Source organism: Ornithorhynchus anatinus, chromosome 16, assembly GCF_004115215.2.
Source record: "Ornithorhynchus anatinus isolate Pmale09 chromosome 16, mOrnAna1.pri.v4, whole genome shotgun sequence".
Taxonomy (NCBI): Eukaryota; Metazoa; Chordata; class Mammalia; order Monotremata; family Ornithorhynchidae; genus Ornithorhynchus; species Ornithorhynchus anatinus.
This window is the reverse complement of record NC_041743.1, coordinates 29,319,661-29,343,706: the sequence shown is the minus strand read 5'-3', so window position 1 is coordinate 29,343,706 and position 24,046 is coordinate 29,319,661. Positions and strand designations below refer to the sequence as shown.

At 41.6% G+C, this 24,046-nt stretch overlaps 1 protein-coding gene across 35 annotated transcripts in view; it reads left to right on the top strand.

The window, feature by feature from the left end:
- The first annotated feature begins 4,495 nt into the window (after positions 1 to 4,495).
- TCF7L2 (transcription factor 7 like 2) overlaps positions 4,496 to 24,046 on the top strand; it is a 197,433-nt gene continuing 177,882 nt past the window's right edge. For 6 of the 35 annotated variants that reach the window (XR_005660895.1, XM_029080644.2, XM_029080643.2 and 3 more), the window contains exons 1-4: positions 4,498 to 5,217; positions 5,508 to 5,574; positions 5,847 to 5,971; positions 18,342 to 18,410. Coding sequence is in view for 31 of the 35 variants with exons in the window: in XM_029080644.2 (XP_028936477.1) it covers positions 5,029 to 5,217; positions 5,508 to 5,574; positions 5,847 to 5,971; positions 18,342 to 18,410 (450 nt within the window). In the remaining 4 variants the exon portion in view is untranslated. Of the gene's footprint in view, positions 5,218 to 5,507; positions 5,575 to 5,846; positions 5,972 to 18,341; positions 18,411 to 24,046 lie in introns of all 35 variants that reach the window. The other 29 variants (XM_029080642.2, XM_029080640.2, XM_029080645.2 and 26 more) reach the window with 12 other exon arrangements.

Genomic DNA, 24,046 nt, shown 5'->3' with positions numbered 1-24,046 from the left:
AGCGAGTATCATTATTCGACCGTCAAATAAGGAACTATCACCCACGTAAAAGATAAAGCAAACAGAAAATCTCACAGTGGAATGAGGACTTTGACTTTTAAACATTTCCCCATTTTATAGTTTCCTTATGTTTTTGGATTCTCTCTTTTTTTTCTCCCTCGGTCAGCACAGTGACCGTGCAGATAAGACCATCCCTGTGCACTGTGGGAAGCAGGACTATGTGAACTCTAGCCAGATTTTAAAAAAATGTCTGTCAAAGGTGATTTAACAGAATCTTGCTCGACAATCAGTGGCGCCTCAACTTGATTGTCAAAATGCAACCCCTATGTTAGCTGCGTGGTTTCTCATCACAGTTACAATATTGTGTGAAAATATGGTAGGGAGAAATGCCAACAATCAAAGTCAACTTGGCTCTACTCATATCAGCCATAGCCTGGGCTACGGTTCCCCTCAGCCAAGCTTCCTATCTGCGGCTGGAGCCTCTCCACTGACCTTTTCTCAGTTTAGAATAAATAACTGAGTTGCAGAATAGGCCCAAGCATTCATTTTACTCTCCAGATCCAGTCACTTGTGGAAATCAAAAATCACCAGGACCTCGATGAGAACAGGACCTTTAACAACTGGCTTTGACATACCACCTGTTGTTGAAAACTGGGTATGAAAGCTATAAATCACATGGTCCACATTATGGATTAGCCCAACTTTCCCCTGAATATTATATTACCTTGGCTTTTCCTAGTTAGGCACTTTTTTATCCATGCATCACCTGAGAACCCTCTAGCTAACAGGTGTGACTGTCCCTTTGAGATCTCTTGTATTTCTCTGAGCATTTTCATAGAATTGAAACTGTTAAATAAGATGTGGCACATGTGCTTTTATTAAAGAACTTTTAATTGCTGAATGAAAGCACCAATTTTTGAAGGAAATATACAATGGAATTATTGGAAAAAAAAGGACAAGAAGGATAAACTGAAACACCCAAAGTTCTTAACAATGCAACACTGTTACGAAACTGATGAAAATCCATGCCAGCACATAAAAATGCTAATACTCTTTTTAAAAATTTTAACTCTACCCTTTTTACGGGAGTACATTAAGGCAGACAGTTCTATAAAATAAAGAGGAACCCTTGTTTTCTGTCTCAAATCAGATCTGGGGTAAGTGGAAAAAAAAAACCCCACCCAAAAAACAAAAGTCAAAGAAATTGTCATAAAATTGAACTACTATAAACCTGTTCCAGTGCAAGTAAACAAGCTTATAAATGGATCTGGGGAAAGTGACTACAGTATAACATAATACAAAGGCTATAGGTGACAATTAGCAAATGTGTATGTACTCAGGGTAGTTCCTGAAATGCCTAAAACTAAAAGCAACTTAGTCAAAGGACCTAAAGAAAAAGAAACTGTTAAACCCATTTGTACATGGTTTTAACAGTGAAGTATTTCATTCTTCATGTTTTTACTTGGTGTCTTGAAATAATCCCTTTTCTGTCTCCATACTCCCACTTAGACATTGTTCACAGCCTTATTTATTTATGAAGTCTGAAGGTTAGTCCCTACCTGCTGAGACTAATTAGCCCTGTTCTTTGTATCCTATGCAATCCTGTCTGATTAAATGTACACATTTGTTTTACTTCTTTTCATGCTTCCTCTCGTTCTATTTCTGCTTCTCTGATTAATATTAAAGTTGTAAGTGGCAGTGATTATTTTTATTTTTCCTGCATACTTCTCTTTAGTGTGCAAATTTTGATGTGGCTTTCACGATGCCTGAGAATTTGTTAGCCTTGTCAATCTCAGTTTTATTATTTTAGGTCATTTTCTCTTAGAGAACAGAGTCTATAAGGCAGTTTTGCTGGAACCCCAAACTCTCTAAATATTACATGACAAATTGGTTTTCTTTTGGAAACCCCATGTGCTGAATTGCCCTCTGTAAGAGCAGCAGGTTAGATTTCTTAGGGAATGTTTGGATTATTTAGTACTGCCCGACCCTTGCAGCCCATCACTATTTCTGTAGGGCACTTTGCTAATTCCTACTGAATTCACTGCTGCTGCTCTTTTTACCTCTTTGGTGAAGTTTTCACTTGACTGTTAAAAAATTTTTATAATTGGTCATTTGCTTCAAGATCAATCTGCTTGCTTCATCTTTCGGCCATATTATATTCAGGGACCAGATGCCATTTTTACATTTACATTATTCCGCTCTCCAGTCTGCTACAGTGGATTCTGAACTCTGGCCAGTGACTCAAAATTCCTGCCTCAAGTCTTTGATTTAAAACCTCCATCCCTATGGCTCAACTTCTTAGTTTTATCTGTTTGTTGGTTTGCTTTCTCAGACACTTGCCTAAATCTTGGTCATTTGGTTATTTTCCGGGTGATTTTTCTGACTCAAGGTCAATCCAGAGGAAGGCTCTGGACCTATGGATTCTACAGGCCGTTGAACTTTCGGTTTTATTTTCCTGGGTGGTGTTTACACTCAAAAGTTTTCACCTCAAAAGTCATAAAGGACCTTAAAACCCTGCTTGCACCCACCTTTCTCCAGGCATCGATGTCAAATCTTCTCAATCATGCTTGCTTTCCTTCACTTTTTCATGGAAACATTTTCAGGTGTTTCTGCTCAAGATAAACAATGTGGACTATCTTATGGTCTTTTAAGAATTGTCTTTTTAACAAAATTATATTAAAGGAACTTGACAGTGACAGAAACCTCTCTTTACCAAAGAGTGCTATGATTTCCTTCCCCTACATTAGGGGCAAAAATGTTGTTTTAGTTATTAGGGTTTCTGTTTTAGAGTCTTGACTGACCATGATTATAAAATAAGAATATTTTTCAGAAATTCTACTCTTTTACCCATACAAAAAAATCAGTGCTGATCCTTTTTCCTTCCCACAGGTTGATTTGGTCAGCCAAAGGGTTGAGCTCCACTGCTAAGTCAACCACCAGATACCACCCAATGGTATCTTCCTTTCCCCACCTGCACCCCTTTTCTCCTCCTTTTGCTTACCCTTAAATGCACTTTGCTCTTACAATTTCGCAGGTAGTTTTTTTTCCCCTTTGGGGGCTCAAGGGTCTTTCCCCTTCTCTCCGACTTCTCTTCTTTTCCCCTTTTCCTTTCATTTTCCCTCCCTCGTCTTTCCTGCTTCTTTCCCAGTTTGCATTTTCCCACATTCTCTGGTCCTTAATATAAACCCACCCCTGCCCTCTTCCTATTCCTCCTCTGCTCCTTTTACCTCTCCATTTCTCTTCCTTCTACTTCTCCTCTCCCTTATGCCTCTCTTTCTCCCTCCTAACCCCATTATCCTCTCTCACTCACCTTCATTATAATCATCGGCATTTACTGAGCACCTTCTGTGTGCATAGCAGTGTACTAGGCCCAGGATAGCACTGTACTAGGCTCCTGGAATTAAATGAGATCGGACACATCCCTGTCCTTGAAGAGTTTACAGTCTAAGGGGGTGATGCAGGTGACATGGATTTCCAAGAATACAGTAGTTGAAAAGTAAGTGCTTAGGCACAAATAAGGCAAAGGAAGCAACTAAGGAAATGCATTAAAAAATAGCAGATAAAAAAATATATACGCAAGAATGCTATGGGGGCTGATCGGGCATGACCAGAAAAGTGAACGATTAGTCAGGGAATGCCCTCTGTGAATTTTTAGGAAGTTTTCAAGGTTCGGAGGATGTGGTTTGGCAGACTTGAGTCGGGGGTGGGGGTGGGGATCCACATGGGGGAAAGTGTTGGGAGTCCCCTGTTTTTCTGCCTTTCTCCTTCCTCTCCCCATCCTCCCTTCCTGCTCCCTCCTGTTTCTCCTCTCCTTCTCCATATCTCTTTCCGTTCCCCATTTCTCCTCTGCCTCCCCCTCTCTTCCTTTTGCCCCCCTCCTCCGCATCGATCGGGGTGGGGGGAATGGGGCTGGATTCTCGTCCCGGCTCTGCCACCGGCCTGCTGGGTGACTCCGGGAAAGTCACTTAACCTGTCTGGGCGTCCATCTCCCCAGCTCTCAAGTGGCAATAAAGATCCTCTACTTTCCCCTACCTCACAGGAATGTGCGGAGGATCAAATGTGCCAAGGGGCGCGCAAGCACTTTGGAAAAATAAAAGTGCTCTAGAAATTCAAAATATTATTATTACCTCCTCCCCTTTCCTTTATCCCCTCCCCCTTCATTATCTCCTCCTCTCCTCTGTCCCCTCCCCTATCCCTAAACCCCCTCCATACCCCTTTTACCTTTCTCCTCCTCCCTCCCTCTTATCACCTTCTCCCTTCTCTTTCCTTCTTTTCTTTCTTTTTTCCACCCTCCTCCTTTCCCCTTTCTCTTCCTTCCCTCCCTCTTCCCAACCTTCCCCTTCCTTTTCCCACCCTCTTCCCTCTCTCTGGCCAGAAAGGATCATTGTTAGTTTCTGTCCCTCTCCCCCTCCTCCCGGCCCCCTCCCAGAGCTGTTTATTTATGCATACGTAAGCGGAGGTGTCCCCGCCCCCTCCTGCATCTCATTAAGGAGCTAGTGTGTTTCTCTCTCCCTGTCAATAATCTCGGATCCCAGACTTCTCCGTTTCTCCGGATTTCGATCCCCCTTTTTCTATCTGTCAATCAGCGCCGCCTTTGAACTGAAAAGCTCTCAGTCTAACTTCAACTCACTCAAATCCGAGCGGCACAAGCTCCTTCTATATCTACGGCTTCCCCCCCGACCCCCCTTTGCTCTTTAGAGCTGACTTCTTGTTGTTGCTGTGGGGTTTTTTTTTTACCCCCCAATTTTTTTTATTTATTATTTTTTTTTTGGTACATTGATCGGTTCCGTGGGAGAGAGAGAGAAAAAAGAAACCTAAACTCACGCGTGCAGAAGAGATTTTCCCCCCCCTCCCCTCCCCTCCTCCCTCTTTTCCCCTCCCCAGGAGAAAAAGACCCCAAAGCTGAAACTTCACCTTGGACTCTTTTTCGTACCGATTTTTTTTTTTTGAAAAACTTTTTTTGAGATTTTTTTTTTGGTTTTTTTTCCTTCCATTTTCTTCCAAAATTGCTGCTGGTGGGTGAATAAAATGCCGCAGTTGAACGGCGGTGGAGGGGATGATCTGGGAGCCAACGACGAGCTGATCTCCTTCAAAGACGAAGGGGAGCAAGAGGAGAAAATCTCGGAAAACTCTTCGGCAGAAAGGGATTTAGCTGATGTGAAATCGTCGCTCGTCAATGAATCGGAAACGAATCAAAACAGCTCCTCAGATTCAGAGGTAAGGAAATTTCCCCCCGGGGGGTGGTGATGGGGGGTTTTATGTCCCCTGCTTGGCAGTGTTTGTACCCTCGAGAACCTGGGTTTGGGGGGGAGGGGGGAACCGGGCGGGGGGCAGCGCGGAGGAAAACAACGTTGCGCTGGGGGTTGTGACCGCTTTTTCTCCATTGCACAAACTTGTAACACTTTTTTTCTCTCCCCTCTGAATGCCTCCCCTGTTCGTTGTTTTTTTCCCCCCTTTCTTTTCTCTCCCATTCCCCCCCCCCCTTCCCTCCAACACCCATTCGAAAGGCGGAAAGACGGCCTCCGCCTCGATCCGAAACTTTCAGAGATAAATCCAGGGACAGTTTAGAAGAAGGTGAGTAACCCCCCCCCCCAAAAAAAAAATCACTGAAATTCCCTTAAATCAATCTGCTCCATTCCCCCCCCCCTCCCGCCCCAAATGTCCCCCCCTTCCCGCCCCCCATTTGAGCCCTCGTCCTGCTCTGCAGAACGCGCTGGCGGCAGAGATCCAGCTGTGCGCTGGTCCAGCAGTGAAGCCGGGCAACTTTGGGACACTTTGTAAAAAGTTTTCTCTCTCTCTCTTTTTTGTCCTCCCTTTTCTCTTTCTCTCTCTCCCCGCCATGTTAGCTGCGAAAAGGCAAGATGGAGGGTTGTTTAAGGGCCCACCATACCCTGGTTATCCTTTTATAATGATCCCCGACTTGACCAGCCCTTACCTCCCCAACGGATCGCTTTCTCCTACGGCGAGAACAGTAAGTGGCCTTTTTTTTTTTATTCTTGTAAAAAAAATTCTCCCCTCCCCTACTTCTGAAGTGGAGACCCCGATGGGTCCTGCATGCAACCCCTTTCCTTCCCCACTCTCTCCTCCTCCCCCCTCCCCTCCCTCCCTCCCTCTTTCCCCTCCCCTCCCTCCAACAGCTACGGCTAAGACTGCCAGAAACTTTCCAAACTTTCTATGCCTTTTGTGGACTGGGAATTGTTTCCTCTTCGCCATGTTTCTGCCTTCAGTTTTGTCTCGTTGGATTTTTGAAATCTTGCTCTACAAGCAGGGTTTTAAAAAAAAATCAGATGACTTTTTTTGCGCTTTGGGTTTTTTGTGTGTTTGTTTCTATTCCCTGGGAAGATTGCTTCGCTCTCTCACTCTCTTGCTCTCGCTGGCTCTCCCCTCCCTCCCTTTCTCCCCCCCTCCCCTCCAACCCCCTTGGGCTTTCCTCCTTTAACCCTTTCGCTGCTGCAGAAAACCCTCTGGTTACTGATTTACTGTAGCGCCTGGCGAATAGCTAGAGTACTTTCCTCTAGGCAGCACACTTGGAAAGAAAATTCCGAAAACTAGAAGCGATCCTCAGTGTCTTCCTTGATCTGGGGGTCCACACGCACACGAACCCACACTCTTTTATTTTCCCGGCCAGATGAGACTTCAGCAGTCTGACTTGTAGAAAAGTTAGTGGCCCTGGGCTCCTCGCTATCTGATTAGCTCCCGTTAAAAGTATGACGCCGGGAGCCCGAAGACACCTTTCCCGCCCGGCTCCAGCCCAGGAATCCGGGCGGAGAGAGGAAAAGTCCGCCCTCCTGCTTGGGATAGGAAAGTGAGCGCCAAGGAGCAGTTTATTATCCGTGTGCTGCTGGTGGCCGCCTTGGAGGTTGTAGGGCACACAGAGCCCGAGCTGGAGCTGATGAATAAAGAGAAGACGGCTCCCTTCCTGAAAGTAATGCAATACTTGTAGGGACCCCCCCCCCCCCTTTTTCTTTCCAGCACCTTTCCATCAGGCAGTGCAAGCAGCAGGCGAGAGGTGGTTTTGCTGTGTGCAAGCCCGGGGGCCGGTTTGCAGGGCGACAGGGCCCCGGGCCCGGCAGCTCTTGCAGTGGGAGAGGGAGGACAGTTCGAAGATCCCCTGCAAGAGTGGTTTCCCACCCGACCCTGGACGTAGCGAAAGGGAAGGATCGTTCGGTTCCCTCCTTAACCCCGCTCCCCTACACATTTTTATTTGGAGGAGGATGAGTTTCCCCTCCCCTGTTCTCCTCCACACCCTCCCAGTCCCCCGAAGCTTGCCCGGCCGGCTGATCCCCACGGGGAGGGCCAACTGTTAACTCGTGCGTCGGGGTTGTCGTTTTGCACCTTCTTGCTGGAGATTTCACACACACACACCCCCTTTTCCCTCCACTTTGTGTCTCGCTTATTTGCATCCTTTAAATTTTATATTTTGGGGGGGTAACTCGAGATAGTCATTTGAAATAATAGATCCACCGTCGAGCAGGCGTGGGGGTCGGGACTTAAAGACTCCAGGGCCCGCAGGACTGGGATAGATCAGATCTACAAGTGTTTAAAGCTTTGCAGTATTCACCATCGGGTCTGACTTGTTTTGCTCTGACAAAATGGCCAGGGCGCGCCAGACCCAGGATTCTTTTAAAAGCCAGAAATGAGGAATAATTGGCTTTCCTTGGCCCTGCAAGCATGAAAGGCTAGAGGAACGTGCTTCTCTACTGTCTTCCTTGCGGAGAGTATTCTGCAAGACAGATGCAGCTGTAGTGATTGGAGTTGTGGCGGGGGGAACCATAGATTGATTACTTTATAGTCTTCTTGGAACATGGTGTGTGGCAGTGTGTGTCTGTGTATGTGTGTTTTGCACTTAACTTGATTCAGGATCTGAGAGTTGGTGGCAAAAATCTATCCATAAATTCCCCAAAGGAAGCTGGAGAATCCCCCCCCCCCCAACGTTAGCTTCCATATTATTTCACTTTTCTATCTTACACTTTAAACAATTCACCTCTTCACCTGATACTTTAGTTGCAAGGGGAAATATTTAGATATTTTGATTTGTGGCTGCTTTAAGTTGAAGTGCCCTATCCGGTCAACAAATTTAATCTTTTATATTCCTCTCTTTAATCTTAAGGGTGTGAATTGTTCGGTAAACAGATAGCAAAACCTTTTACTTTCCTTGTTAAAAAAAAAAGGAATAGCTTCCTAAGGCTGGTCCTTTTGTGTGAATTAAAGGTGTAGAAGGGATCTAGTTATTTTACTGTTGATTTAGCAAGTGGCCTGGAAGTGTGATATCAGATTAATTCTAAAAAGACATTTTTGCATTCAGTAGCAATTTTAGTATTTGTGTCAATACCAAAGATTTTGTGTTTAACCCTTTTTGTGCATTCTACTTACCTGTTACCTTATAGTTTAATTACTTGATGTTACTTTGGAAATCTAAAATTATTTAGATTAAAGCCAGGTAGCAGTTGCGTGTGGCAATACGATTCTCTTGTCATCTACCAGAGATGCCAGTTTTGAGGCCCAGATTTTGTGGAGGAGCGTAGGATCGTGTAGTTTAGGCACAGTTTTCAATCGACAAGTATTTTTTTAATAATGCTTATAGGGTTTAGAGTCATGTCCTTGTGATTTTTCAATCAGGAAAGAGTGAAAAGATTATTGAGGCATAAGCTTTATTCCCTTCTCTTTTGCTATTACAAATTGTATTATTGGTAAGATGTATCTGCATCTGTCTAGTTTAGAAGCAACCCCCCACTCCCGCGCCCGCCAAATTGCTGATTTTTGCTTTTCTGTTTAAGAATGTTAAGAATTAAGGAGTATCATTAAATCAGTTTATGATGAATAATACATTATCTCAAGAATAATGCTTTAGTTAATCAAGACCCTATAAAGCTGGATAGTAATAATTCTGGTTTAAACCGACAGAGATTTCTAATGGTAATTTAGCCTTTGAATGAGTAAAGTGAATGATTTTTAAGGCTACAGATTTAGATACAGGCATACTTGAAGGAGAGGGCTAGTGAAGTAGACGTAAATTGAAGTAGCTACAAACATTCAGAGATTTTGGTAGCATGGCGTATTAGTGGCACTAAAGGATACTCTGTCAATTTTAAGTTAGAAATAGTTAAAATCTATTTCATACTGGTATAGATGATTTTCTGTGACATAAACAACTGACAGTGTTTGTTCAGAATCTCAGTCTTGGGGTTTGGGAATATTGGTATGTAAGGACCAGTTCATTTTCCTTATCCAAAGTTGCTCTCCAACTCGGGTCATTTCTTACCCTGTGACACAAATAAACGGCAACTTGAATTTATTTTTGAATTTGGAGTCCGGCATAGAAATAAAAACAAGATCAGCCTCTTCTCTGAAGCGTCTCATTTAGCAAAGGTACTTTCTTACTGACATGTGAAAAATAGATGTTTTCCGTTAGCCACAGGCTCAACTTAATCCTTTCTAATACAAAAGACTGAGACGTTGGGGTATGAAGGGTTAATAGAGGTCTTTCCCCACCCCTCGGTCGTTGCCCCCCTCCTCACCATCTGATTGTTTTGACAACACTTTTCAAAGTGTGACATTCCAAGCCCCTACAATACAATGTAATATTACTGTAATTACACAGGTCATTACATTTTAAATAGAGAACAATAAAATGCTTATCGCCCTGAAAAAAGAACAGGTGTTCTTGCCCTTCTTTGGTATTTATGCTAATTGTTTTTCATCTCCTTCAGAAATATTTATGGCCAGCATGTTTAGATTTCAATCTCAGTGCTAATCTTTATGGTTGAGGTTATATGTCTGCAGTATGGATTATGGTCTCTACATTTACCAACTAGTTTTAATAATGGATATGTAACACAGTATGTCAGCACTTTGCTGTTTTATTGATATAATAGTTATTTCGGGAGCTGCATTAATTTACCTTTGGTAGGATAGCCTTTTTTTTTTTTAAAAAAAAAGGAATGTTTTAATCAAGTTTTTAGAACTATTGCAGAAACAATCTCCAAAGAACCATTGAGTTTTATGACAGATATTCATAGAGACCAAATGGATAACATTTTTTAAGGAGATTTTTGAAAGTTTTCTTAGCATTCACTGACTAAATAAATGATTCACTGTGTTCATGCCTCATGATTTGTATACCACAGTCAAAAATCCATCTTAAATCAGTTCTTTCTCCACCTAGATTTAGTTTATCTGATATGACTTCATTTAATAACAAATGCTTTTGTAATGCTAGCTTTTGAAGAACCTTTCTGTTTCTTAGACAGCTACTGTAAAGTTTCAGGAAACTGGCAGAACAATATAATCCTGTTAGTGTACAGAATAAATGCAGGGCTACACTTCATTAAAAATAATATTTGCCTTGGAAATTGTACATTTTAATAGTTGGACCAATGACTGATATGAACTTTTCAAGACCAAGAGCCTTTGGAGGTTTTGAATATCTTCAAACATTTACTGAGGGTGTGTGTATATGTGAAATGGAAAAAGTGCATGGATTTCTGTTGGAAAAAAGAAATCATAGAACTTTATTTTCTCTCAGACTGAAAGATATCTAACAGGGCTTTTACATTTTTGTCAGATGTTTCACAACAGGGCTCCAAAATCACATTAAAAATGCAGTGTAGAGAAAAGACAGCTGCAGATTTTTGTGTGGACGTGTGTTTCTAGACCATGACTAAAACTCAGAGGACCTTTTCCCAGCTGTCTGGGAGTTATGTGGAAGTTGGATTATTGGCAGTTAAGTACGAGACAACCTGGATTTAGCAAATGCTCTTTCCTATACAGGAAGTAGATGACATTAAATTGGGGGAAGGGTGAAGTCCGTCCTGAGACATAGGAGGAAGCAAGGATTGCTTTTTCTTCTAAACCATCTAGTTGCCAAATAAATAAGCATCTTCCAGTGCTGTAGCTACGCTCTTTAAGGATGGCTAGGTAGAATTAGATGTTCCCGTGATTTCACTTTATAGCAATTGAAGAAACTTTTACTTCCTGTGAAGGGTCAAGGTTGGGGGATTGAGAGGAGGGATTCTAAAAGTCTTTTGGGGTTTTTTTTTTCCCCCCAGTTTTGGGTAAATATCTTTTGGGAGTAAGACCTGTGAATATGTAGGTAAACCTTAACCTTTAACTTAAGGATCGAGCACATTTGTGAAGGAAATGGTTAATTTTACAACCAAAGGCAAACTTGCACCTCGACAGGTCTGCTGAAAGAAATGTGCCCCAGTCATTTGCTGGCAAGCTCCACCGGGTCATAAATCCACAGGGTTTATTTACAGCCTATAACACTTATGAATGTTAAGATATTTGACGCCACGCTGGCCTTATAATATCCAAGGTCCGCAGACACTGGCTGTGGGTCAAATTTCTTTCACTAATTATAAGCAATGGGAGGGGAGGGAGAACAAAAGTCAAAACCAGTTCCCAGCCCCCCACCTCTGAAAGCGGAGCATATTGAGTTTGACCTGCTTAGCAGTTGCCTTGTGCTTGGGGTTTTATGTTGGTTATTGCTATTAAATTTATAATTAACACTTTCAGCTCTGAAATATCCAGGAGGGAGTCTTCACAATGCAGTTAGGGATGCAAACCGTGGTCTCTTTTTTTTTTCCTCCAAACACACTGACTGCATTGTGCAGTGTATGTAGATACCAAACCCACAAAATATTTCCCAGAATACTTAAAGAAACCTGATCCGTGGAACTGTTCTTTAATTTATTGATGTACCCCTGATCAGGATGGGAAAAACACGTTTACAGACAAGGCGCCAGTTAACATCTTGAGCTTAAAAAACAATGGCTTGATTAAAAGGCCTTGGGAGTATAGAGAAGGAAAAATCTAGGCTGACAGCAAAAAAAAAAAAAAATTCAAGTGTTTGGGGAAAGAGAAATGGTAACCCCGGGATGCATAGTGAAGAATCTAGGGATTGGGGAATATAATTGGATGGCTAAGAAAGAATAGCGAAGCGCAAGGAGAGATGTGAGAGGCCCGAAAAATAGTTTTTGGACAGAAGGTTGAAGAGAAGCTAGGGATAGAAAATTTGACTCTTATGTGTCAGGAAAGCCTTGGGGACCCAAGGAACGTGGTTTTTGCTTAGCCAAACTTGTTTTCAGTTCACTCCTGATCCTCAACTCTACTGAAAAAAGATGTTCAATAAAATCTTTTTTCTTTTTTTGCTGCTTAAATAAAAATACATAAATAATATATATATGTACATATCTAATATAATCTGCCTGATACGGTCTAATATCCTTTTAGCGTTAATCTCTCCAGCAGAGAGGTGAGTTATGCTGTTTCTGGGAAACTTGTCTTACACATTCACCTTGCTCTGAATTTCTATCTGTGGTTCATCTGCAAGGGAAGGGGATTTTTTTTTTCTCTCCTCCTTGTAGTGCTCTATAAATCACATTAAATAAGGTGGGACAAGACAGGAGTACACTATCATTTTGTGCTTTCTCCCAAACCCAACTAACAAGCAGCAGGAGGGTGGGGGTGGAAGGTTTTATGCATTTTCTTAATCAATGGAATGCTGAATTTACTAGCCCCCAGGGATAGATATGAATCCCTCAACACCAAAGTTACAAAGATGGTGTGGTAAGACCTTTGAACAGGTTATCAACTGTGCTATTCTTCAGTTTTCCCATGATACTTTTTCCCTTCTCCAGCCCATCAGATTGTATGTTGGTAATTCAATCCGTTTCATTTTTTCCTTTTGTTTTGGTCAGTCTTAAGCAGGCCCTTCATATTGTTGAGAGAAGCTGCTGGGAAGCCACAGGGCATTACGGGATCAGTTCTGAATGAGTTAAATTGCTTGCTAAAGTTTGGCATCATGAAAATAAATTTGAGGCCTGGTAGGCATTAGCAGGGCACAGCACATTTACAGAGCTTAATTAGTACGAACTGTAATTGTTCATGGTCTGCCAGAAGGAGTAATGTTCAGGAAAAGTGGAGTCGTTCTTTTGCAGTCTTTAGTTTTAAAACGATAAATCACTTGCATATTTGTGCAGTGATTCAAATGGAGCTGAGACCTCTCCCATCTCAACATGTGGTAAATTGTAAAGTCAATGAATTGCAGATGGAGGGTACAGTGAGATTCTCTAAGAAAATGCAGAATGAATGGGAAAGAGTGATGCTATAAATATTTACTGAGAAGATAACTAGAATCCTGCGTGCTGGGTCAATTATGATGTACTAAAGATATTACTTAAAAAAAAAACCACCCCTAAATCTAGTGAGTCTTTGGGTGGGTTGGTTGTTTTGGAAAGTGAAAATGAGGCTCTATTTAATTTTCATGTAATTTTAGTTCAACCAAAATCACAATGGAATGCTTGTGTAAATCCACATGAAATCCACATTAATGCAAATTCATTCATTATGAGTTACAGCAGAGTGGCTGCAAAGTGAAGTAATGATGGGGGGGGCATCATTTAAGAGTGTGGTGCGGCAACTTTTAATGAAGAGTTCTGTTGCTAAGAACATGTCTCAGCTCTAAGCTTGTGTGTTGATATTCAGTGGAAATGTTTACTATTTAAAGTGGAAACCCTAATAAATTGACTTAAAATGGACGATTTTTTTTTTGGCATTTTGATGAAGGGAGCCTTCCCCATTTCTTACTAAGCCCAATCTCTGTTTTCAGCAACTCTATTTCAGACTAAATGTAGACTCTAGCAAAAAGCTGCCAGCTATTGAAAACAATAAAGGTAGTGCCCATTTACGAATGTTTTAGATGTAACTTTCATGGAGGTTTTTTTTCCCCCCTCTAAGACAACTGTTCTGTCTCAGGCTTCCCTGCAAGTCAATACTTCTTTCCCCAATGTGAGTAGGTGGATTTGTATGGAAGCTGTAAAAGTTAATGATTGTTCTCTGACTCATCGCTGATGGTTTCAGTTTGAGGAAAAGAAAAAAATTAATGAGAGTAAATAGTAATTTGATGGAACAACTAAACGTTGCGAAAAGAAATTCCCTGTGGTGATAATATGCATTAAGGTGCTGTAGTGAGATTACTGGAGGAAAATGAAAGTTTCAGGAAGATGAACTTTTGGTAACTTGTTTCAGAATGTTTGAATGTTGAATTTTTATGAGATTGACCTGGGTCATGAAACCCACATTGATTCAGATTGCTGTCTATGTGGATGTTAGAGATTCCCATGCTATTGTTTTAAAAGAGGAAGGCAATTATACCCCAATGTACTGACCAGAAGTTTACTTCCAAATGTAATAGGCTTCAGGGCCCTGCTCTGTGTGTGACCTGGTGCTCAACACATAATGGCTGCTGTGTTTTCCTATAAAGCCACTTCATTACCACCACCTACCTAACCCACTGTTCCGTGAAGCCTGGGGGAGGGGTGCCTGAAGTATGAGAAAGGGGTTCACATAAATTCTAAAGTTATTTTGTCTTTAGACCAGTGATGCAGAAACCTTCTAAAGGGCCAAATATTCAGAGAGTGCTAGTGGGGTAGAGAGTAAAGGAAATAAATATGAAGAGAAAGGGAGATGTGGAGAAAAAGGAAAAAGTTTCTCATAGGCTTCTTTATCCTTCTTCACATTTCTTTTTCCTGACTCTGTTGCTCTGCATTTTATACTTCTGGACTAGAAGTTCTGGGTCAGCAGTGGTGGGTGACAATCTTAAAGGAGAACAGTGTTAATCTGTCCTCAGCCAAATTTCAAGGATTGTTGGCCCAGTTAGGTAAGCAAAGGCAATTAATCGGTAAAAATATGGATGCCTTTGCCTCCCTAATGAATCCATACACCTGGAACTGGCCCTTTGGAAAATCCTAGGGCGATTACTGTTTTAAAATGTGCCGGATCCAGGAAGAAGGGTGTGGTCTTTTACTGACCTTGACAATCGTAAAATAATCTTTTTTTTTGTTGATTGTAGTATATATGTGTATATACATATATGCCTTTTCCTGTAAGGAGTTCAGAGTTCTCATCAGTGCCTGTTATTCTTCGCAACACCCCTGCGAGGGACTTCCATGGCAAGTGTTGTTATCCACAGTTTTATAGATCGAGAAACTAAGGCATAGGAGGAGTTTAGATGGCAGGGTCGGGTAGTGTCAGCAGTTAGGGACAATTACTGCATAATTTGCTGAAGGGAATGGTAACCTCCCTCATCTTCTCCCTCATACTACAACATATATATTCTCTTATCTTCTCTCTTGGGAGAGAGTCCCGGGTATTTGTTATCACAAGGCAAGAGAGGTATCTTCTCCAGGCCTGTTTCTCCCAGCAGCCATTCAAAGTTTTCTGTGTTTTCACCGCTGGTGCCGCTGAGGTTCAAATGGCCTGTGAGGGTCAGGGCGAAGCTATGGCTCCTTGGGAGGGTGGCTGGAGGACATATTTTGGCCAAGGGATTTGCCGGGCTCTCACTGACCCAGGTCCACTAGAACTGTAAAATGGCCTGGGAAGGAGGTTTTATTCCACATCTAACATCCAGTCTTTACTGGCTCCTCTAGATTATTTCCGTTGCCAAAAAAACCCTAGAATGTAATGAACAAGGGGTCTTTGTACTAAGGTGGATGGGGAGGGAAGAAGCAAAGGAGCAAGGAAAGTAAAATATGTAGTAGAAAAGTGCATTTGGATACGAGAAGGATGGAAGAAGAAACACATAACATTTCGTATTTATTTTTGTGCCTGGGCAAAGCAAAGAGGATCAGAAAGTCTACAAAGGAAATCCAAAGCTATTTGAGAAGGCTGAGTTGGCATACCCAGAGAATGCACCTCAGAATTATGTGTTTGTGAACATGTTGTAGTGATTTTTGTGTGTTAAAGTTGGGAGAAGGGAATGCTTGTTAAAGAGCTTTTTCAAAAAATTGAAGGTGTGCCTTGTTTTGTACAGATCGTTACACATCTGTGAGGTTGACTCGGGGTAGTTCTGGTGACAGTTTTAAAAATAGGCCAGGGTGTTAGTTTTAACTCTCTGATGGCTTGTGTTGTTATTTAGGTAAGTATTGAAAACTAGGATAAAAATGGAACTGGGTAAGAAATTGGATTTGGGTTATCTGCCATTTTATTAATTTATTCATGAGACCATAGTTATGTGATTGTGGGTTTTTTTTTCCCAAGACCTATACTTAAAGTTATCAGGTGTCCATTCAGTTTTAATTGACAATATGAGATTCCTGTGGTTTCCCTGCGTACAGATCGCCTAGGGGCTCTGCAGGGTTTGTGGGAAGAAAAGCCAGGACAAGTTTCCATTAAAGCTCTGAATCAGGCAATTGGAAAAGAGGAGAATAAAACAAGCTGAAAAGAGGAACAACTTGTTAGTGTTGCATACTGGGCTTGGATGGGGAAAGCTTTGAGACAAGAGTGGTTCTCAGGCCAAGAATTTCAAACTCGTAGAGAAACCTGTCCGGAACACAAAAGTTGTTTTAGCGCAGTGCAGAATTGTCACAGTAATTAGAGCAATCTCCGTTTACTGACTGGCAAATCTTTATGAAAAGAACAGGGGATAAAGACCTCAAATTCATCTTTCTCTTTTAAAGATTCACTTTTGATGAACTGGCTGCAAGTGTGTGTGTGTGTGTGTGTGTGTGTGGTCATGTTTTCCACCAATCACCATTAAATTATTTGTTTTAGAGGATCTTGGTTGATATCTCTGTCCTGACTGTTGCAGAGATGTTTTTACCTTTTATTCTGTCCTATTTTAGATTCTGTTTAGTGTTTACTATTGGAGGAAGTGGGTATCAGCAGTGGTGAAGGTGGAGGCAGGAATGTTTGTCTCTTGTCTGTCACTCACAACTGAATTGTGCATTACATTTAAAGCAATTATATCCTGAGCTAGTCACTTACTGCAAAACAAACAAACAAACAAACAATTCTACAGCTCAAACAAAGGAAAGATAAACAATCTAGTTACTCTGTTACTGCTGCGGTTGAATATTATCAGAAGTTTGTTTGTATATGATCCTTGTGTGAATGTTTCAGCTGGGTAGGCCAGATCAATTTGCTTTCAGTGATCAAAATGCAGATCAGTGAGTCAAAATCACCCCCTCCCCCCCTTTTTTTAAACCTCAACTTTATTTTTGTAGCAGTAATGTAGAAATCAGTGAGTCTATCGTGGACAGGCTGTAGTCCCACTTATTGCTAGTAGTTGGAAGGGAGGGATATTAAAAATGAATGCCAATTCCTTCATCACTTGTTCTGTGTGATCATTTAATATGTGGTAGAGCCCAGCTGATTTCCTCGAACAAAATGGAGACCCAGTGGAGATTACTGATTTCTTTTGTAGATTTGAACATTGTTAACAAATTGTCATTTAATTTTCAATTTGAATCCCTTGAGAAGAAAAAAATGTTTTGGGGAAGTAGAAAGCTCACCTGTGATATCTAAAATCTTGTTTATTTTTTAGACCAAAGCCTATGAGCCAGTCAAGAGCATTGTATTAAGTGCTTGAAAGAGAATTAAGGCATGTGATCCCTGACCCCAAGAAGTTTGCACTCTAGAGGGGGAGACAGATGCTAAAACAAGTTACAGATAGGAGGAAGGAGGCAAAAGGGATATGTGTTTGAATTAGTGTTTAAGTAATAAGGGATGTGATATTTTTCACAAAAATGCTGGAGGCCGTAAGTATTTGAGGGTGAGTGAAGGTAGCCCAGAAGTGCTGAGCAGGTACTATTATATGAACACAATTTCTGAATAGTAAATTCCTTAGAGTAAGAACAGGCCTTAGGGAAGTAGAATGATCATTGTACTGTAGGGTGATTATATAGCATAATGATGGCTATTCAGCCATTGGCTAGTGTAGAATCTATCACTGATTGCTATAGAATCCAAGAACCTTCTATCCAGTGTGGAAAGACCCCATTATTGGGGTTTGTGGTAAGCCATGGTGCAGTCTCTATAGAGTCAACTTCTGTTTGGAGCAATGTGTGGTTTAGTACATTTAAAGAATGCTTAATGAACTGGGCTGATGCCTGTATTCCAAGTTCATTATACATAAGGCCAGTTATCAAAAAAGTGGGATTTGAATACCTGTTGCAGATTACTGACATCTAATGATCTTCTCTCTCTTCTATATGTGATAATCCTGATGCTGCTTCAGTAACACGCAGTCATTTTTCTTCACGACCGCTCGCAATACACTGGCTTCCTTTATGTCTTAATGGGCGTCAGTCTTTCTTTTACATGTCATTGATTTCTCCTCTACCCCCTTTTTGCTTATTGAATAGCCTTCTTTTTATACTTTCTCTTAGATTATTATGAGCATTTTATCCATAGCAACAAATAAAAATTCACGCACCTTGACTGAATGCCAAGGCTGCAGTTCAATCTAGGGAGGTTTGTCTGCTATTCATAAACTGCTTAAGATGTTTTCTTGTAGTTTGTGACATAAGCAGAATGCTTTGATTTGGTTTTTTTCACAGCTCCATATTCAGTCGGGGAGCACTCATTACTCAGCGTACAAAACGATTGAACACCAGATTGCAATTCAGGTAGGAAATTCAAGTGAACCTGAAGCTTCAGTTGTCAATATTTAGGCCATTTGTTTTCTAGTCTTTATTGTTATTTATTATGATTTGGGTGGGGGTGGGGTTGAGTGGGGAGGGAGATAAATGGGTGGAGAGAACAAAGGGGAAATGTTATTGAAATGATTGAAAGAAGATAGGATTTATTTTGTGGTTTTGAGTACTTTGGACGCACATTGACTTGCAACCACCTCTATAGAAATAATTCTGTGGAGGCTGGGTTTGGGGAGAGAGCGAAAGAGGGGGACATGAGGAGACCGTTGAAAAAGGGGGGAACTGAGAGGAAGTTGTGTCAGAGCAAGTTAGCTGTTTCTAGGGTATTCATGTTAAGTGGTGCTAAGTATATCGCTTTTGACCTGATTATCTTGAAATGTTGATTCATCTGTGACCTACTGATATATGAACCTAAAAGTGCTGGAATGAGGGGAGTGATGGATCCCTGCTCCAAATGAGTCCTGTTTCCTGTTCAAGTAATGCTTCCATTCTCTTCAATCCAAAGGCTAATCTAATCGTAGACTAATATAGACCAAGAGCAGAACTGTTGCCAAAAGAGTGCAACTACAGTGAGAAAGTGAGCTAGTGAGACTTTTCCATTTTGTCTGTCTTGCTATGTACATATGTATATATGTAGGTATGTGTGTACACACATACACACACACACACATATAAATCAAAATCTTAGAATGGGTAACTCATTCAAGAGAAGACTCAATTTTTAACCGTATCATTTTGATTTAACTTTTTCTCAAATCCCATGGATTGAGACAGAGCAAAATATTCTTTTGTTCCCACAAGTTAATTTTTTGTTGAAAAATGTCAAGTTCTACTTCCCTTCCTACTTGTCTACCCACAAGCACAGGTAGTATCATGAGTTCCAGTTATGGGTACTCTAGATTTCCATAGGACTTTGTGGATCTTTTCAATGAATGATATCATTTTTGAATGAATCTTGGGTGCCCAAGCAAGTGGTAGACCGTGCTGACTCCTTTTCTGAAGGCCGACCTCTGATTAAGGATAGGCTGGAAAGCATTATTCTTGGCTTGGTTAAATTGTGTACATTCATTCCTTCGGTCGTATTTATTGAGCAGTCACTGTGTGCAGAGCACTGTACTAAGCGCTTGGAAAAGTACAGTACCGCAATAAAGAGAGGCAATTCCTACCCATAGTGAGTTCACAGTCTCAAGTTGGGGGATGTATTTTCAAGGCTGCAGAAATGGATTTGATGATGGTCTCCAACCTACCGAGGAGGTGGAATTTGAGACTAGGTATTTTTTGGGAAGATAGGGCCATTTTGTTGGGCATTTTTCAGGTTGCAGGTGAATGTCTTTCTAACCTGGATATAATGCATTTAATTTGCTGGCAGTTGTCCCAACAATATGGATGATTTATGTCATGGAAGGTGCTGAGACCTGCCGCTGGTGGGAGGTCAAAGAGCCACGAAGTCCTAAGGACTATCAGGAAAATGTATCTGTTTGAAGACCCTCAACACACCATCTTTTGGAAAAACCTATTTACCAAAAATCAATTTGCTGGTGGTGTAGTTGAATCCAGAACCCTTTCCAACCTTAAAGATGAAATGGAGGTGGTGGTGGGAGAGAGACAGATAGCTACGGGTTGCCTGAACATCCAGTTAAATTTAAGAGACCCTCTTGGGAAGTATTTGTCCCGATTAAATGGCAGTGATCTGGATCTTGGTGTGGGATGGCCTTCTGAGCTGCAGCCTGGAAGACCAGCTGTTATATCTTAACACCCTCTGCTGAAGGGATCCCCTTGTTAACTTGGGCATTCATTCCTTTAGAGCCACCTGGCACTAGCAAGCCATTTGAAGATAGCTCTCTGGGAGGAGGGCAGAGTAAATTACAGAGCTCATTGTTCAGAGAACTAAAACCATTAATATTCCTCCATGAACAGGTACTATTGTTCTCCTCTGCTTCTGTTTGCTAAGGCTTGATGCCCATGTGGGCAAACAGAGAGACATTTTGTTAGATACACAGCACCAGAATGCTTTCAGTATTGATTCCTCCTGAATCCCTGATAGACTAGACTGTAGTCAACAAAGCCAAATGTCATCCAGCTGTAATTTAGTTTGATCATCAAAGGACGAGTGGCGAAAAAAGAGAAGAGAACTGAAAACGGACTGAAATAAAATCCTTGTAAAAGTGAGTTTGCATACAGGAAGCTCTTTGGGGTAATGTACCGCTCTAGTCTTGGATATGTGGGGAATATTTTCTCAAGCTCATCCTGCAGCATTCTGGGCATACTACAGCCTCAGAAAATTGCTCTTTCCACCTCACTTCCATGAAAAAATGTAAGACATTTCAGTAGCCAAAGGTTCCCATCCTGGAACTTTAACCATATTTAATATGATCCCAAGTCAATCAGTTCTTCTAAGCTGTGTCCTAAAATAACTCAGAGTAGTATGACACTACGCATCACGTGGGGTTCGTCATTTCCCTCTCCCTCTTTTTCCTCTCACCTCATCCCTCCTCCACTCCACCTCTGATGTTCAAACCGTGTTTATGTGAATGGTGTCAGAAAGATTCTATAGATGTGTCATATTCTTCTAAAAGGTTTGGACACCGTGTCAATTGCTTCTTTGGTATCTTTGCTTCTTGACATCCTCCACACTAGCTTACTTTCAGTTTTGAAAGGATAAAAATAGCACGGTTGGTCAAAATCTTATTGAGTGAAAATTGCAATTCCTTCTGCCAAACAAACCTAAGTGGCCAGTAAGTATGGTACAGCACCTGGATTAAGGACATCTCATCTTCTCCACTATCTTGGCCCTTTAGAGAGACATGAGAAGTGAAGACAACATCTCAGGCATTCACATTCATACTCATTAACGTGATAGTAGAGCAGTTAGTGAGATTACATGGAGATCCACTTTACCAGATGTGTCCCTAATGAGTTCGGGGGAGTAGTAAGTATAATTAGGCAGGAATAGACCCAGGTTAATTTTGTTGCATTTAGTGAGGTCACGGAGTAGAGGAAGAGATGCCCCTTGTTTCAGTGGTTTATTGCCTAACCACAACTGTTAGATTCTCTTCCTCTGTTTTTTATAGCTTTTCTAAGGGCACTTATGATTGGCAATTCCCGTGCAGTTACTTGTCTCTCTGTTGTACCCATTTTTCAGGGCAGGTAAAAATCCATTAGGTAGATCATTTCAGTAACGGTTGTTTCTTTAATGGCTTCCTCAGGGGATCTCTTCAGTCCGCTATGAACATTATTATTACAGCACTGCTCTTAGAAGAGTAATAAAGATCAAGGCTTCCCAACCCCTCCTGATTTTGTTCCACTTATGTGGCAGTAGGGCTGCCGCTGAAGTAATTAAGACTTTGTTTTAAGAGTCCTCTGGCCAAATATTAATGTTTTTTCATCAAATCAGTTGTACTGCTCAAAAAAAACAAGAGGGTGCACAGGACTGCCTGTGTTTTTCTGTTTAAAAAGATGTGAAATTGTGTGTGTGTGTGTGTGTGTGTACACGCACGCGTGTATCCTAGAAGAGCATCCAGGAGAAATGGACCATTTTATTTGTTTATTCAGCTGGGCTTTGGAGAAGGTTCCAGGGGATTTTACTTTCCCTCTCTCCCCTGCACTTTCCATCCTAAGCTTATAAAGTGTAATTTTAGCGATTCTCTCACGATTTAGCCTGCCATGTCTGTCTGGAAGTGTTAAGTTTTCATTAGTGTCACCAATGTGACCAGAAGGGACCTCCCTCTTCTACCACGATCCACTTGGGGAAACCACAATCAAGTGGTTCCTGACAGTTATTTGAGGTGGATGGTGAGGGAGACTGGAGGTTGTTGGGAATTTCAGAAATGTGGCCTCTTTTTTATGGTTCTTGTTAAGCGTGTACTTTTTGCCAAGCATTGTACTAAGCGCTGGGGGAGATACAGGATAATCAGGTTGGACACATTCACTGTCCCCCATGGGCTCACAGTCTAAGTAGAAGTCTAAAGAATTTCAGGCAGGAGCTGGTCTGGCTCAGGAAATGCTAGACACATCCCCAAGTCTGGGTCCTGGAATTTCTTCACCAGAATACTCTTTCTTCCTGGTTTTTTTGACATGGGGTTCAGGTTCACAAGCTGAACTGCCCTACCTTTTTCTTTTAATGGTATTTGTAAAGCACTTACTTTGTGCCAGATACTGTTCTAAGCGCTGGGTTAAATGCATAGTTGTTAGGTTTGGCACAGTCTTAATCCCCATGTGACATATAAGGTAACTAAGGCACAGAGAAGTGAGGTGACTTGCTCAAGGTCACACAGCAAGTCATTTCACTTACCTCATGCGATACCCTCTTTTTCAGCACACTGGGACACCTACGGTTTTACACATTCAATCTGCCGAATTCTAATTTTGCTTGGCTTTTGGTTATGGGAGTCTACTCTTCTAATATTTAAATGTTATTTAGCATCCTTGGAGGGTAAAGACACAGAACGATTTCTTTGAAGCAAGATATTTAGGGCCAATGTTACCTTCTGGGTCGGTGAGCTTTCAGTTAGTGTATTCAAGCAAATTGGCTTTCCCTAAAGCCAGTCTGGATGACTCCAAGGCTGAAAGACCAGACTCCTGTGAGACAAGACTCTGGTGGATCCCATAGTTTGGTGTTCAGATCATTAGCTAGAGACAGGATGGGGTGGGGGTGGTGGGTCCAGGAGAGAGGGAGAGGGAACGCTATTATTTCGCCGGCGCAGAACAATTAGAGAAGCAGCGTGGCTTGGTGGAAAGTGCATGGCCTTGGGAGTCAGAGGTCATGGGTTCTAATCCCGGCACTACCACTTGTCAGTTGTGTGACTTTGGCCAAGACCCTTAACTTCTCTGTGCCTCAGTTACCTCATCCGTAAAATGGGGATTAAGACTGTGAGCCCCGTGTGGGACAGCCTGAATACTATGTATCTCCCCCAGTACTTAGAACAGTGCTTGGCACCTAGTAAGGGGTTAACAAATACCATTATTATTATCATTTTATTAATCATTGCTGCACTTGGTGCATTTTAAGAGAACAGACCAAGAAGTCCCATAAAAGGAGGGAAAGTCTGTTGTGGAGGCCTTTTGGAGAACAGGAACGAGTTGACACGTATGGTGGCTGTTGGAGAGTGAGCAGAGGGAGCCATTTTTCCATTCTCTGATGTGAAACCAGGCTGACTTCATGTTGGGTTAAACACTTTAATCCTAAAATTTCTAGTTATGATTATTCCCTTATCAAAGGCTGATTAGGGCAGTTTTTGCTGTCATAAAGCAAGCACAGTGCCGTAATTGGTGGGGAGGAATGAGAGGGATGAAGGCTTCATTTCTGGTAACAGGTCTTTGCTTTGAGAGTCTCTTTCAACCCAAAACAGGATGAAATAGGGACAGAGGGTCATCTGAAGCAGTGCTTCCCTTAAAATGATTACATTATTTTTGAAAGGAAAGGCAAATATGTTGAATTTATGTCTTTTAAGAATAGTTTTTTTCCCTCTGGTTGATGGCCTTTGTCTCTGTTCTCTCTGTGTGTGTGTTTGAGTGACAAAGTATATGTGTGAGAGAGTGAATATGTATGTGTGAATAAATCAACACTTTATGTTGTTTATAAACCTATCTTTGTACCACTAATGGAAGGT